Source organism: Ambystoma mexicanum, chromosome 3q, assembly GCF_040938575.1.
Source record: "Ambystoma mexicanum isolate Mex_15411 chromosome 3q, UKY_AmexF1_1, whole genome shotgun sequence".
Classification (NCBI taxonomy): domain Eukaryota; kingdom Metazoa; phylum Chordata; class Amphibia; order Caudata; family Ambystomatidae; genus Ambystoma; species Ambystoma mexicanum.
The window spans coordinates 1,282,738,268-1,282,752,960 of NC_090926.1; the positions used below are offsets into that span (position 1 = coordinate 1,282,738,268).

The 14,693-nt window shown below is 57.0% G+C and overlaps 1 protein-coding gene across 1 annotated transcript in view; it reads left to right on the plus strand.

The window, feature by feature from the left end:
• Window positions 1-14,693, plus strand: part of LOC138447881 (mitochondrial adenyl nucleotide antiporter SLC25A23-like) — a 538,577-nt gene that overhangs the window by 12,715 nt on the left and 511,169 nt on the right. Inside the window, exon 2 of the mRNA XM_069604353.1 lies at window positions 12,529-12,655. Coding sequence (XP_069460454.1) covers window positions 12,529-12,655 — 127 coding nt within the window. The remainder of the gene's footprint in view (window positions 1-12,528; window positions 12,656-14,693) is intronic.

Below are 14,693 nucleotides of genomic sequence, written 5' to 3' on the forward strand. Positions count from 1 at the left end.
TGTACACAATCCTTCCGTAAGCAGCCCGGGGGTTCTCCCCAATAATAATGGCCAGTTCCACTGTACACAATCCTTCCGTAAGCAGCCCGGGGGTTCTCCCCAATAATAATGGCCAGTTCCACTGTAGACAATGCTTCCGGAAGCAGCCCGGGGGGTTCTCTCCAATAATAATGGCCAGTGCCGCTGTAGACAATCCTTCCGTAAGCAGCCAGGGGGTTCTCCCCAATAATAATGGCCAGTTCCGCTGTAGACAATCCTTCCGTAAGCAGCCCGGCGGTTCTCCCCGATAATAACGGCCAGTTCCGCTGTAGGCAATCCTTCTGTAAGCAGCCAGGGGATTCTCCCCAATAATAATGGCCGGTTCCGCTGTAGACAATCCTTCCGTAAGCAGCCCGGGGATTCTCCCCAATAATAATGGCCGGTTCCGCGGTAGACAATCCTTCCGTAAGCAGCCCGGGGGTTCTCTCCAATAACAATGGCCGGTTCCGCTGTACACAATCCATCTGTAAGCAGCCCGGGGGTTCTCCCCAATAACAATGGCTGGTTCCCCTGTAGACAATCCTTCCGTAAGCAGCCCGGGGGTTCTCTCCAATAACAATTGCCGGTTCCACTGTACACAATCCTTCCGTAAGCAGCCCGGGGGTTCTCCCCAATAATAATGGCCAGTTCCACTGTACACAATCCTTCCGTAAGCAGCCCGGGGGTTCTCCCCAATAATAATGGCCAGTTCCACTGTACACAATCCTTCCGTAAGCAGCCCGGGGGTTCTCCCCAATAATAATGGCCAGTTCCACTGTAGACAATGCTTCCGTAAGCAGCCCGGGGGGTTCTCTCCAATAATAATGGCCAGTTCCGCTGTAGACAATCCTTCTGTAAGCAGCCTGGCGGTTCTCCCCGATAATAATGACCAGTTCCGCTGTAGGCAATCCTTCTGTAAGCAGCCAGGGGATTCTCCCCAATAATAATGGCCAGTTCCGCTGTAGACAATCCTTCCGTAAGCAGCCCGGCGGTTCTCCCCGATAATAATGGCCAGTTCCGCTGTAGACAATCCTTCCGTAAGCAGCCCGGGGGTTCTCCCCAATAATACCGCTGTAGCAGCCTGGGTGTTGGGGTGAGGGGGGGGGGGGTTCTCTCTCCACATAAAAGTAGCTGGCCCAGCATCTCTGACAGCAGATTTACATTTATCTAGAAAAAAATCTTTTAACAAAGGAGACTCACTGTACTTGGAACACTACCCAGGGACCTTACAGTGTAAATAAAGTTTCCATCAAAGTCGTTGGGTAAGAATCATGTACTGCTCTCCTCTCCCTGCAGCAGAGCCTTCGCCAGCGGAAATGCTTGCAACATCCAGTCGGGGGCCGGCTCACCTTTCTAGTCCTAAACCTCTCCATCGGTCAGAATGAATGGGATTAAATAAGGGAACCCTGTTTGGGCTTCCAACTAGTAGTGCTAAAGTTCTTGGTTAAAATGCTGACTTTGCGCAGTAACAGGACGCAGGAACAGGACACGTGCGCCTGACTCCATCCGCATCATAACTGCACGCTATGGAGAAGCCCCCCCCCTCACCGGTCCATGGGTGAAATGAGCAGCCGGTTCCCCGCCCCTCATCTGTGGTATGGCCCTAGTATCTGAGAAATCAGTTGAGGCAACAGAAGCTTCCAGAAGCAAAGCGCAGCCTCTGCTACTTGTGAAATCGGGCCTATCTTCTGGGCGCGGCCTTTTCTAGAAGCCACTGCAGCACTTTGTGCGCTAGAGGTGGGCTTTTGGAACGCGAAAGCTTCTTGACAAACAGGTTTCTCAAATTCTAGGTAAACGGGAACTAATGACCTCCTCTGAAAACAACGCGGGGTGTGGGGTGTTTCTCCTCTCAAAATAGCAAAGCTCTTTCCCCGAGCATGCCTCAGGCGAGCCTCGGAGACCTTTCTACACCGAGTGGCGGACAGTAGGGTGCAGCCGGACAGGTAAGTGGTCCCCACTGCAAGGCAAGATGGAGTGCAGGCAGTGGGCCCAAGTGGACAGGAGTGGGGGGAAAGGGCGCATAATACAGGTGGCAAGAGGGGGTAGGTCAGTGTTAGGGGCAGCCGAGACTCTGTATGGGAGCTACCAGCTGTTGGAGGTTACTGGAGAGCAGACCACAGCTGTCCCAGGGCAGCAGACATCAGAGGCTCCTGGGCAGTGGACATCAGAGGCTCCTGGGTAGCAGACGTCAGATGGCCCTGACTAACAGACATCAGAGGCTCCTGGGCAGTGGACATCAGAGGCTCCTGGGCAGTGGACATCAGAGGCTCCCGGGCAGTAGAAATCAGAGGCTCCTGGGCAGTAGATATCAGAGGCTCCTGGGTAGCAGACATCAGAGGCTCCTGGGCAGTGGACATCAGTGGCTCCTGGGCAGTGGACATCAGAGGCTCCTGGGCAGTGGACATCAGAGGCTCCTGGGTAGCGGACATCAGATGGCCCTGGCTAACAGACATCAGAGGCTCCCGGGCAGTGGACATCAGAGGCTCATGGGCAGTGCACATCAGAGGCTCCTGGGTAGCAGACATCAGAGGCTCCTGGGCAGTGGACATCAGACGCTCCTGGGCAGTGGACATCAGAGGCTCCTGGGTAGCAGACATCAGATGGCCATGACTAACAGACATCAGAGGCTCCTGGCCAGTCGACATCAGAGGCTCCTGGGCAGTGGACATCAGAGGCTCCTGGGTAGTAGGCATCAGAGGCTCCTGGGCAGTGGATATCAGATGCTCCTGGGTAGCAGACAACAGAGGTTCCTGGGTAGTGGACATCAGAAGCTCCTGGGCAGTGGACATCAGAGGCTCCTGGGTAGCAGAAATCAGATGGCCCTGACTAACAGACATCAGAGGCTCATGGGCAGTGGGCATCAGAGGCTCCTGGGCAGTGGACATCAGAGGCTCCTGGGTAGTGGACATCAGATGGCCCTGACTAACAGACATCAGAGGCTCCTGGGCAGTGGACATCAGATGCTCCTGGGTAGCAGACATCAGAGGTTCCTGGGTAGTGGACATCAGAGGCTCCTGGGCAGTGGACATCAGAGGCTCCTGGGTAGCAGACATCAGATGGCCCTGACTAACAGACATCAGAGGCTCCTGGCCAGTGGACATCAGAGGCTCCTGGGCAGTGGACATCAGAGGCTCCTGGGTAGTAGGCATCAGAGGCTCCTGGGCAGTGGACATCAGATTCTCCTGGGTAGCAGACATCAGAGGTTCCTGGGTAGTGGACATCAGAGGCTCCTGGGCAGTGGACATCAGAGGCTCCTGGGTAGCAGAAATCAGATGGCCCTGACTAACAGACATCAGAGGCTCATTGGCAGTGGACATCAGAGGCTCCTGGGCAGTGGGCATCAGAGGCTCCCGGGTAGCAGACATCAGATGGCCCTGACTAACAGACATCAGAGGCTCCTGGGCAGTGGACATCAGAGGCTCCTGGGCAGTGGACATCAGAGGCTCCTGGGCAGTAGATATCAGAGGCTCCTGGGCAGTAGATATCAGAGGCTCCTGGGTAGCAGACATCAGAGGCTCCTGGGCAGTGGACATCAGAGGCTCCTGGGCAGTGGACATCAGAGGCTCCTGGGCAGTGGACATCAGAGGCTCCTGGGTAGCAGACATCAGATGGCCCTGGCTAACAGACATCAGAAGCTCCTGGGCAGTGGACATCAGAGGCTCATGGGCAGTGCACATCAGAGGCTCCTGGGTAGCAGACATCAGAGGCTCCTGGGCAGTGGACGTCAGACGCTCCTGGGCAGTGGACATCAGAGGCTCCTGGGTAGCAGACATCAGATGGCCCTGACTAACAGACATCAGAGGCTCCTGGCCAGTGGACATCAGAGGCTCCTGGGCAGTGGACATCAGAGGCTCCTGGGTAGCAGGCATCAGAGGCTCCTGGGCAGCGGACATCAGATGCTCCTGGGTAGCAGACATCAGAGGTTCCTGGGTAGTGGACATCAGAGGCTCCTGGGCAGTGGACATCAGAGGCTCCTGGGTAGCAGAAATCAGATGGCCCTGACTAACAGACATCAGAGGTTCCTGGGCAGTGGACATCAGAGGTTCCTGGGTAGTGGACATCAGAGGCTCCTGGGCAGTGGACATCAGAGGCTCCTGGGCAGTGGACATCAGAGGCTCCTGGGTAGCAGAAATCAGATGGCCCTGACTAACAGATATCAGAGGCTCATGGGCAGTGGACATCAGAGGCTCCTGGGCAGTGGACATCAGAGACTCCTGGCCAGTGGACATCAGAGGTTCCTGGGTAGCGGACATCAGAGGCTCCTGGGCAGTGGACATCAGAGGCTCCTGGGTAGCAGAAATCAGATGGCCCTGACTAACAGATATCAGAGGCTCATGGGCAGTGGACATCAGAGGCTCCTGGGCAGTGGACATCAGAGGCTCCTGGGTAGTGGACATCAGATGCTTCTGGGTAGCAGACATCAGAGGTTCCTGGGTAGTGGACATCAGAGGCTCCTGGGCAGTGGACATCAGAGGCTCCTGGGTAGCAGACATCAGATGGCCCTGACTAACAGACATCAGAGGCTCCTGGCCAATGGACTTCAGAGGCTCCTGGGCAGTGGGCATCAGAGGCTCCTGGGTAGCAGACATCAGATAGCCCTGACTAACAGACATCAGAGGCTCCTGGGCAGTGGACATTAGACGCTCCTGGGCAGTGGACATCAGAGGCTCCTGGGTAGCGGACATCAGATGGCCCTGACTAACAGACATCAGAGGCTCCTGGCCAGTGGACTTCAGAGGCTCCTGGGCAGTGGACATCATATTCTCATGGGTAGCAGACATCAGAGGTTCCTGGGTAGTGGACATCAGAGGCTCCTGGGCAGAGGACATCAGAGGCTCCTGGGCAGCAGAAATCAGATGGCCCTGACTAACAGATATCAGAGGCTCCTGGGCAGTGGACATCAGAGGCTCCTGGGCAGTGGACATCAGAGGCTCCTGGGTAGTGGACATCAGATGGCCCTGACTAACAGACATCAGAGGCTCCTGGGCAGTGGACATCAGAGGCTCCTGGGTAGCAGACATCAGATGGCCCTGACTAACAGACATCAGAGGATCCTGGGCAGTGGACATCAGAGGCTCCTGGGCAGTGGACATCAGAGGCTCCTGGGTAGCAGACATCAGATGGCCCTGACTAACAGACATCAGAGGCTCCTGGGCTGTGGACATCAGAGGCTCATGGGCAGTGCACATCAGAGGCTCCTGGGTAGCAGACATCAGATAGCCCTGACTAACAGACATCAGAGGCTCCTGGGCAGTGGACATCAGAGGCTCCTGGGCAGTGGACATCAGAGGCTCCTGGGCAGTAGATATCAGAGGCTCCTGGGCAGAAGATATCAGAGGCTCCTGGGTAGCAGACATCAGAGGCTCCTGGGCAGTGGACATCAGAGGCTCCTGGGCAGTGGACATCAGAGGCTCCTGGGCAGTGGACATCAGATGGCCCTGACTAACAGACATCAGAGACTCCTGGCCAGTGGACATCAGAGGCTCCTGGGCAGTGGACATCAGAGGCTCCTGGGTAGTAGGCATCAGAGGCTCCTGGGCAGTGGACATCAGATTCTCCTGGGTAGCAGACATCAGAGGCTCCTGGGCAGTGGACATCAGAGGCTCCTGGGCAGTGGACATCAGAGGCTCCTGGGCAGTGGACATCAGATGGCCCTGACTAACAGACATCAGAGACTCCTGGCCAGTGGACATCAGAGGCTCCTGGGCAGTGGACATCAGAGGCTCCTGGGCAGTGGACATCAGAGGCTCCTGGGTAGCAGAAATCAGATGGCCCTGACTAACAGACATCAGAGGCTCATTGGCAGTGGACATCAGAGGCTCCTGGGCAGTGGGCATCAGAGGCTCCCGGGTAGCAGACATCAGATGGCCCTGACTAACAGACATCAGAGGCTCCTGGGCAGTGGACATCAGAGGCTCCTGGGCAGTGGACATCAGAGGCTCCTGGGCAGTAGATATCAGAGGCTCCTGGGCAGTAGATATCAGAGGCTCCTGGGTAGCAGACATCAGAGGCTCCTGGGCAGTGGACATCAGAGGCTCCTGGGCAGTGGACATCAGAGGCTCCTGGGCAGTGGACATCAGAGGCTCCTGGGTAGCAGACATCAGATGGCCCTGGCTAACAGACATCAGAAGCTCCTGGGCAGTGGACATCAGAGGCTCATGGGCAGTGCACATCAGAGGCTCCTGGGTAGCAGACATCAGAGGCTGCTGGGCAGTGGACGTCAGACGCTCCTGGGCAGTGGACATCAGAGGCTCCTGGGTAGCAGACATCAGATGGCCCTGACTAACAGACATCAGAGGCTCCTGGCCAGTGGACATCAGAGGCTCCTGGGCAGTGGACATCAGAGGCTCCTGGGTAGCAGGCATCAGAGGCTCCTGGGCAGCGGACATCAGATGCTCCTGGGTAGCAGACATCAGAGGTTCCTGAGTAGTGGACATCAGAGGCTCCTGGGCAGTGGACATCAGAGGCTCCTGGGTAGCAGAAATCAGATGGCCCTGACTAACAGATATCAGAGGCTCATGGGCAGTGGACATCAGAGGCTCCTGGGCAGTGGACATCAGAGGCTCCTGGGTAGTGGACATCAGATGCTTCTGGGTAGCAGACATCAGAGGTTCCTGGGTAGTGGACATCAGAGGCTCCTGGGCAGTGGACATCAGAGGCTCCTGGGTAGCAGACATCAGATGGCCCTGACTAACAGACATCAGAGGCTCCTGGCCAATGGACTTCAGAGGCTCCTGGGCAGTGGGCATCAGAGGCTCCTGGGTAGCAGACATCAGATAGCCCTGACTAACAGACATCAGAGGCTCCTGGGCAGTGGACATTAGACGCTCCTGGGCAGTGGACATCAGAGGCTCCTGGGTAGCGGACATCAGATGGCCCTGACTAACAGACATCAGAGGCTCCTGGCCAGTGGACTTCAGAGGCTCCTGGGCAGTGGACATCATATTCTCATGGGTAGCAGACATCAGAGGTTCCTGGGTAGTGGACATCAGAGGCTCCTGGGCAGAGGACATCAGAGGCTCCTGGGCAGCAGAAATCAGATGGCCCTGACTAACAGATATCAGAGGCTCCTGGGCAGTGGACATCAGAGGCTCCTGGGCAGTGGACATCAGAGGCTCCTGGGTAGTGGACATCAGATGGCCCTGACTAACAGACATCAGAGGCTCCTGGGCAGTGGACATCAGAGGCTCCTGGGTAGCAGACATCAGATGGCCCTGACTAACAGACATCAGAGGCTCCTGGGCAGTGGACATCAGAGGCTCCTGGGCAGTGGACATCAGAGGCTCCTGGGTAGCAGACATCAGATGGCCCTGACTAACAGACATCAGAGGCTCCTGGGCTGTGGACATCAGAGGCTCATGGGCAGTGCACATCAGAGGCTCCTGGGTAGCAGACATCAGATAGCCCTGACTAACAGACATCAGAGGCTCCTGGGCAGTGGACATCAGAGGCTCCTGGGCAGTGGACATCAGAGGCTCCTGGGCAGTAGATATCAGAGGCTCCTGGGCAGTAGATATCAGAGGCTCCTGGGTAGCAGACATCAGAGGCTCCTGGGCAGTGGACATCAGAGGCTCCTGGGCAGTGGACATCAGAGGCTCCTGGGCAGTGGACATCAGATGGCCCTGACTAACAGACATCAGAGACTCCTGGCCAGTGGACATCAGAGGCTCCTGGGCAGTGGACATCAGAGGCTCCTGGGTAGTAGGCATCAGAGGCTCCTGGGCAGCGGACATCAGATGCTCCTGGGTAGCAGACATCAGAGGTTCCTGGGTAGTGGACATCAGAGGCTCCTGGGCAGTGGACATCAGAGGCTCCTGGGTAGCATAAATCAGATGGCCCTGACTAACAGATATCAGAGGCTCATGGGCAGTGGACATCAGAGGCTCCTGGGCAGTGGACATCAGAGGCTCCTGGGTAGTGGACATCAGATGCTTCTGGGTAGCAGACATCAGAGGTTCCTGGGTAGTGGACATCAGAGGCTCCTGGGCAGTGGACATCAGAGGCTCCTGGGTAGCAGACATCAGATGGCCCTGACTAACAGACATCAGAGGCTCCTGGTCAATGGACTTCAGAGGCTCCTGGGCAGTGGGCATCAGAGGCTCCTGGGTAGCAGACATCAGATAGCCCTGACTAACAGACATCAGAGGCTCCTGGGCAGTGGACATTAGACGCTCCTGGGCAGTGGACATCAGAGGCTCCTGGGTAGCGAACATCAGATGGCCCTGACTAACAGACATCAGAGGCTCCTGGCCAGTGGACTTCAGAGGCTCCTGGGCAGTGGACATCAGATGCTCATGGGTAGCAGACATCAGAGGTTCCTGGGTAGTGGACATCAGAGGCTCCTGGGCAGAGGACATCAGAGGCTCCTGGGTAGCAGAAATCAGATGGCCCTGACTAACAGATATCAGAGGCTCCTGGGCAGTGGACATCAGAGGCTCCTGGGCAGTGGACATCAGAGGCTCCTGGGTAGTGGACATCAGATGGCCCTGACTAACAGACATCAGAGGCTCCTGGGCAGTGGACATCAGAGGCTCCTGGGTAGCAGACATCAGATGGCCCTGACTAACAGACATCAGAGGCTCCTGGGCAGTGGACATCAGAGGCTCCTGGGCAGTGGACATCAGAGGCTCCTGGGTAGCAGACATCAGATGGCCCTGACTAACAGACATCAGAGGCTCCTGGGCTGTGGACATCAGAGGCTCATGGGCAGTGCACATCAGAGGCTCCTGGGTAGCAGACATCAGATAGCCCTGACTAACAGACATCAGAGGCTCCTGGGCAGTGGACATTAGACGCTCCTGGGCAGTGGACATCAGAGGCTCCTGGGTAGCAGACATCAGATGGCCCTGACTAACAGACATCAGAGGCTCCTGGCCAGTGGACTTCAGAGGCTCCTGGGCAGTGGACATCAGATGCTCATGGGTAGCAGACATCAGATGGCCCTGACTAACAGACATCAGAGGTTCCTGGGCAGTGGACATCAGAGGCTCCTGGGCAGTGGACATCAGAGGCTCCTGGGCAGTGGAAATTAGAGGCTCCTGGGCAGTGGACATTAGAGGCTCCTGGGCAGTGGACATCAGAGGCTCCTGGGTAGCAGACATCAGATGGCCCTGACTAACAGACATCAGAGGCTCCTGGGCAGTGGACATCAGAGGCTCCTGGGCAGTGGACACCAGAGGCCCCTGGGTAGCAGGCATGGGGGTCCCTGGGCAGCAGACATCAGAGGCTCCTGGGTAGCAGACATCAGAGGTTCCTGGGTAGCAGACACCAGAGGCTCCTGTGTAGCAGACATCAGATGGCCCTGACTCACAGACATCAGAGGCTCCTAGGCAGTGTACATCAGAGGCTCCTGGGCAGTAGACATCAGATGCTCCTGGGTAGCAGACATCAGATGGCCCTGGCTAACAGACATCAGAGGTTCCTGGGCAGTGGACATCATAGGCTCCTGGGCAGTGGACATCAGAGGCTCCCTGGCAGTGGACATTAGAGGCTCCTGGGCAGTGGAACTCAGAGGCTCCTGGGTAGCAGACATCAGATGGCCCTGACTAACAGACATAAGAGGCTCCTAGGCAGTGTACATCAGAGGCTCCTGGGCAGTAGACATCAGATGCTCCTGGGTAGCAGACATCAGATGGCCCTGGCTAACAGACATCAGAGGTTCCTGGGCAGTGGACATCATAGGCTCCTGGGCAGTGGACATCAGAGGCTCCTGGGCAGTGGGCATCAGAGGCTCCTGGGCAGTGGACATTAGAGGCTCCTGGGCAGTGGACATCAGAGGCTCCTGGGTAGTGGACATCAGATGGCCCTGACTAACAGACATCAGAGGCTCCTGGGCAGTGGACATCAGATGCTCCTGGGTAGCAGACATCAGAGGTTCCTGGGCAGTGGACATCAGAGGCTCCTCGGTAGCAGACATCAGATGGCCCTGACTAACAGACATCAGAGGCTCCTGGCCAGTGGACTTCAGAATCTCCTGGGCAGTGGACATCAGAGTCTCCTGGGTAGCAGATATCAGATGGCCCTGACTAACAGACATCAGAGGCTCCTGGGCAGTGGACATCGGAAGCTCCTGGGTAGTGTACATCAGATGGCCCTGACTAACAGACATCAGAGGCTCCTGGGCAGTGGGCATCAGAGGCTCCTGGGCAGTGGACATCCGAGGCTCCTGGGTAGCAGACATCAGATGGCCCTGACTAACAGACATCAGAGGCTCCTGGGCAGTGGACATCAGAGGCTCCTGGGCAGTGGACATCAGAGGCTCCTGGGTAGCAGACATCAGATGGCCCTGACTAACAGACATCAGAGGCTCCTGGGCTGTGGACATCAGAGGCTCATGGGTAGTGCACATCAGAGGCCCCTGGGTAGCAGACATCAGATGGCCCTGACTAACAGACATCAGAGGCTCCTGGGCAGTGGACATTAGACGCTCCTGGGCAGTGGACATCAGAGGCTCCTGGGTAGCAGACATCAGATGGCCCTGACTAACTGACATCAGAGGCTCTTGGCCAGTGGACTTCAGAGGCTCCTGGGCAGTGGACATCAGATGCTCATGGGTAGCAGACATCAGATGGCCCTGACTAACAGACATCAGAGGTTCCTGGGCAGTGGACACCAGAGCCCCCTGGGTAGCAGGCATGGGGGTCCCTGGGCAGCAGACATCAGATGGCCCTGACTAACAGACATCAGAGGCTCCTGGGTAGCAGACATCAGAGGTTCCTGGGTAGCAGACACGAGAGGCTCCTGGGTAGCAGACATCAGATGGCCCTGACTAACAGACATCAGAGGCTCCTAGGCAGTGTACATCAGAGGCTCCTGGGCAGTAGACATCAGATGCTCCTGGGTAGCAGACATCAGATGGCCCTGGCTAACAGACATCAGAGGTTCCTGGGCAGTGGACATCATAGGCTCCTGGGCAGTGGACATCAGAGGCTCCTGGGCAGTGGACATTAGAGGCTCCTGGGCAGTGGACATTAGAAGCTCCTGAGCAGTGGAACTCAGAGGCTCCTGGGTAGCAGACATCAGATGGCCCTGACTAACAGATATCAGAGGCTCTTGGCCAGTGGACATCAGAGGCTCCTGGGCAGTGGACACCAGAGGCTCCTGGGCAGTGGACATCAGATGCTCCTGGGTAGAAGACATCCGAGGCTCCTGGGTAGCAGATATCAGATGGCCCTGACTAACAGACATCAGAGGCTCCTGGGCAGTGGATATCAGAGGCTCCTGGGCAGTGGACATCAGAGGCTCCTGGGTAGCAGACATCAGATGGCCCTGACTAACAGACATCAGAGGCTCATGGGCAGTGCACATCAGAGAATCCTGGGTAGCAGACATCAGATGGCCCTGACTAACAGACATCAGAGGCTCCTGGGCAGTGGACATCAGAGGCTCCTGGGCAGTGGACATCAGAGGCTCCTGGGTAGCAGACATCAGAGGCTCCTGGGCAGTGGACATCAGAGGCTCCTGGGTAGCAGACATCAGATGACCCTGACTAACAGACATCAGAGGCTCCTGGGCAGTAGACATCAGATGCTCCTGGGTAGCAGACATCAGATGGCCCTGACTAACAGACATCAGAGGTTCCTGGGCAGTGGACATCATAGGCTCCTGGGCAGTGGACACCAGAGACTCCTGGGCAGTGGACATCAGATGCTCCTGGGTAGAAGACATCAGAGGTTCCTGGGTAGTGGACATCAGAGGCTCCTGGGCAGTGGACATCAGAGGCTCCTGGGCAGTGGACATCAGAGGCTCCTGGGTAGCAGACATCAGATGGCCCTGACTAACAGACATCAGAGGCTCCTGGGCAGTGGACATCAAAGGCTCCTGGGCAGTGGACATCAGACGCTCCTGGGCAGTCGACATCAGAGGCTCCTGAGTAGCAGACATCAGATGGCCCTGACTAACAGACATCAGAGGCTCCTGGGCAGTGGACATCAGAGACTCCTGGGCAGTGGACACCAGAGGTCACTGGGTAGCAGGCGTGGGGGTCCCTAGGCAGCAGACATCAGAGGCTCCTGGGTAGCAGACATTATAGGTTCCTGGGTAGCAGACATCAGATGGCCCTGACTAACAGACATCAGAGGCTCCTAGGCAGTGGACATCAGAGGCTCCTGGGCAGTGGACATCAGATGCTCCTGGGTAGCAGACATCAGAGGTTCCTGGGTAGCAGACATCAGAGATTCCTGGGTAGCAGACATCAGAGGTTCCTGGGTAGCAGACATCAGATTTTCCTGGGTAGCAGACACCAGAGGCTCCTGAGTAGCAGACACCAGAGGCTCCTGTGTAGCAGACACCAGAGGCTCCTGGGTAGCAGGCATGAGGGGTCCCTGGGCAGCAGGTGTCCCAGGTTCCTAGATAGCAGTTGTCAGGGGCCAGTCAGCCGTAGGCGGCAGGCTTTTTGGGTACACACCACACATGAGATGTCCACCAGGCAGCCTCGTGCAGAGGTCGCACGGGTGGTCACCAGGCAGCGGGGAGTGTTGCACTTCTGATGGTCGCCCTTGTCCCTCACAGGAGATTCTGAAGGAAGGCGATAAAGACCAGGATGGCGAGATGGACTTCGAGGAATTTGCCCAGTACCTGCAGGAGCGAGAGGGCAAACTGCTGCTCATGTTCCACAGCCTGGACAAGAACAATGATGGTATGAGACCCCCCCCTCCCAATTCACTATCACACCCTCACCATGTCTCTTGTGGTGGTTGTCTCCTTCTGTACCCCCTTGCTGCATGAGACTCCCCCCATCTTCACCCCCACTGCCTCGCCATGTCTCTCGTGGTGGCTGTCTTCTTCTGCACCCCCCTTGCTGCCTGTCTTTGTGGCTGTCTTCCTCTGCACCCCCCTTGCTGCCTGTCTTTGTGGCTGTCTTCTTCTGCCCCCCACCCCTTGCTGCTTGTCTTTGTGTGGGGCTGTCTTATTCTGAACCCCCCTTGCTGCCTGTCTTTGTGGCTGTCTTCCTCTGCACCCCCCTTGCTGCCTGTCTTTGTGTGGGGCTGTCTTGCTCTGCACCCCCCTTGCTGCCTGACTTTGTGGCTGTCTTCTTCTGCCCCCCACTTGCTGCTTGTCTTTGTGGCTGTCTTCTTCTGCCCCCCGCTTGCTGCTTGTCTTTGTGTGGGGCTGTCTTCTTCTGCACCCCCCTTGCTGCCTTCTTTGTGGCTGTCTTCCTCTGCACCCCACTTGCTGCCTGTCTTTGTGGCTGTCTTCTTCTGCCCCCCCCTTGCTGCTTGTCTTTGTGTGGGGCTGTCTTCTTCTGCACCCCCCCCTTGCTGCCTGTCTTTGTGGCTGTCTTCCTCTGCACCCCCCTTGCTGCCTGTCTTTGTGTGGGGCTGTCTTCCTTTGCACCCCCCTTGCTGCCTGTCTTTGTGGCTGTTTTCTTCTGCACCCCCCTTGCTGCCTGTCTTTGTGGCTGTCTTCTTCTGCCCCCCCTTGCTGCTTGTCTTTGTGTGGGGCTGTCTTCTTCTGCACCCCCCTTGCTGCCTGTCTTTGTGGCTGTCTTCCTCTGCACCCCCCTTGCTGCCTGTCTTTGTGTGGGGCTGTCTTCCTCTGCACCCCCTTGCTGCCTGTCTTTGTGGCTGTTTTCTTCTGCACCCCCCTTACTGCCTGTCTTTGTGGCTGTCTTCTTCTGCCCCCCCCACTTGCTGCTTGTCTTTGTGGCTGTCTTCTTCTGCCCCCCTTGCCGCTTGTCTTTGTGTGGGGCTGTCTTCTTCTGCACCCCCCCTTGCTGCCTGTCTTTGTGGCTGTCTTCCTCTGCACCCCACTTGCTGCCTGTCTTTGTGTGGGGCTGTCTTCCTCTGCACCCCCCTTGCTGCCTGTCTTTGTGGCTGTTTTCTTCTGCACCCCCCTTGCTGCCTGTCTTTGTGGCTGTCTTCTTCTGCCCCCCCCCCACTTGCTGCTTGTCTTTGTGGCTGTCTTCTTCTGCCCACCCCCCTTGCTGCCTGTCTTTGTGGCTGTCTTCTTCTGCCCACCCCCCTTGCTGCCTGTCTTTGTGTGGGGCTGTCTTCTTCTGCACCCCCCCTTGCTGCTTGTCTTTGTGGCTGTCTTCTTCTGTCCCCCCCCACTTGCTGCTTGTCTTTGTGGCTGTCTTGTTCTGCCCACCCCCCTTGCTGCCTGTCTTTGTGGCTGTCTTCTTCTGCCCACCCCCTTGCTGCCTGTCTTTGTGTGGGGCTGTCTTCTTCTGCACCCCCCTTGCTGCCTGTCTTTGTGGCTGTCTTCCTCTGCACCCCCCTTGCTGCCTGTCTTTGTGTGGGGCTGTCTTCCTCTGCACCCCCTTGCTGCCTGTCTTTGTGTGGGGCTGTCTTCTTCTGCACCCCCCTTGCTGCCTGTCTTTGTGGCTGTCTTCTTCTGCCCCCCCCCCACTTGCTGCTTGTCTTTGTGGCTGTCTTCTTCTGCCCACCCCCTTGCTGCCTGTCTTTGTGGCTGTTTTCTTCTGCACCCCCCTTGCTGCCTGTCTTTGTGGCTGTTTTCTTCTACACCCCCCTTGCTGCCTGTCTTTGTGGCTGTCTTCTTCTGCCCCCCCCCCCACTTGCTGCTTGTCTTTGTGGCTGTCTTCTTCTGCCCACCCCCCTTGCTGCCTGTCTTTGTGGCTGTTTTCTTCTGCACCCCCCTTGCTGCTTGTCTTTGTGGCTGTCTTCTTCTGCCCACCCCCTTGCTGCCTGTCTTTGTGGCTGTCTTCCTCTGCACCC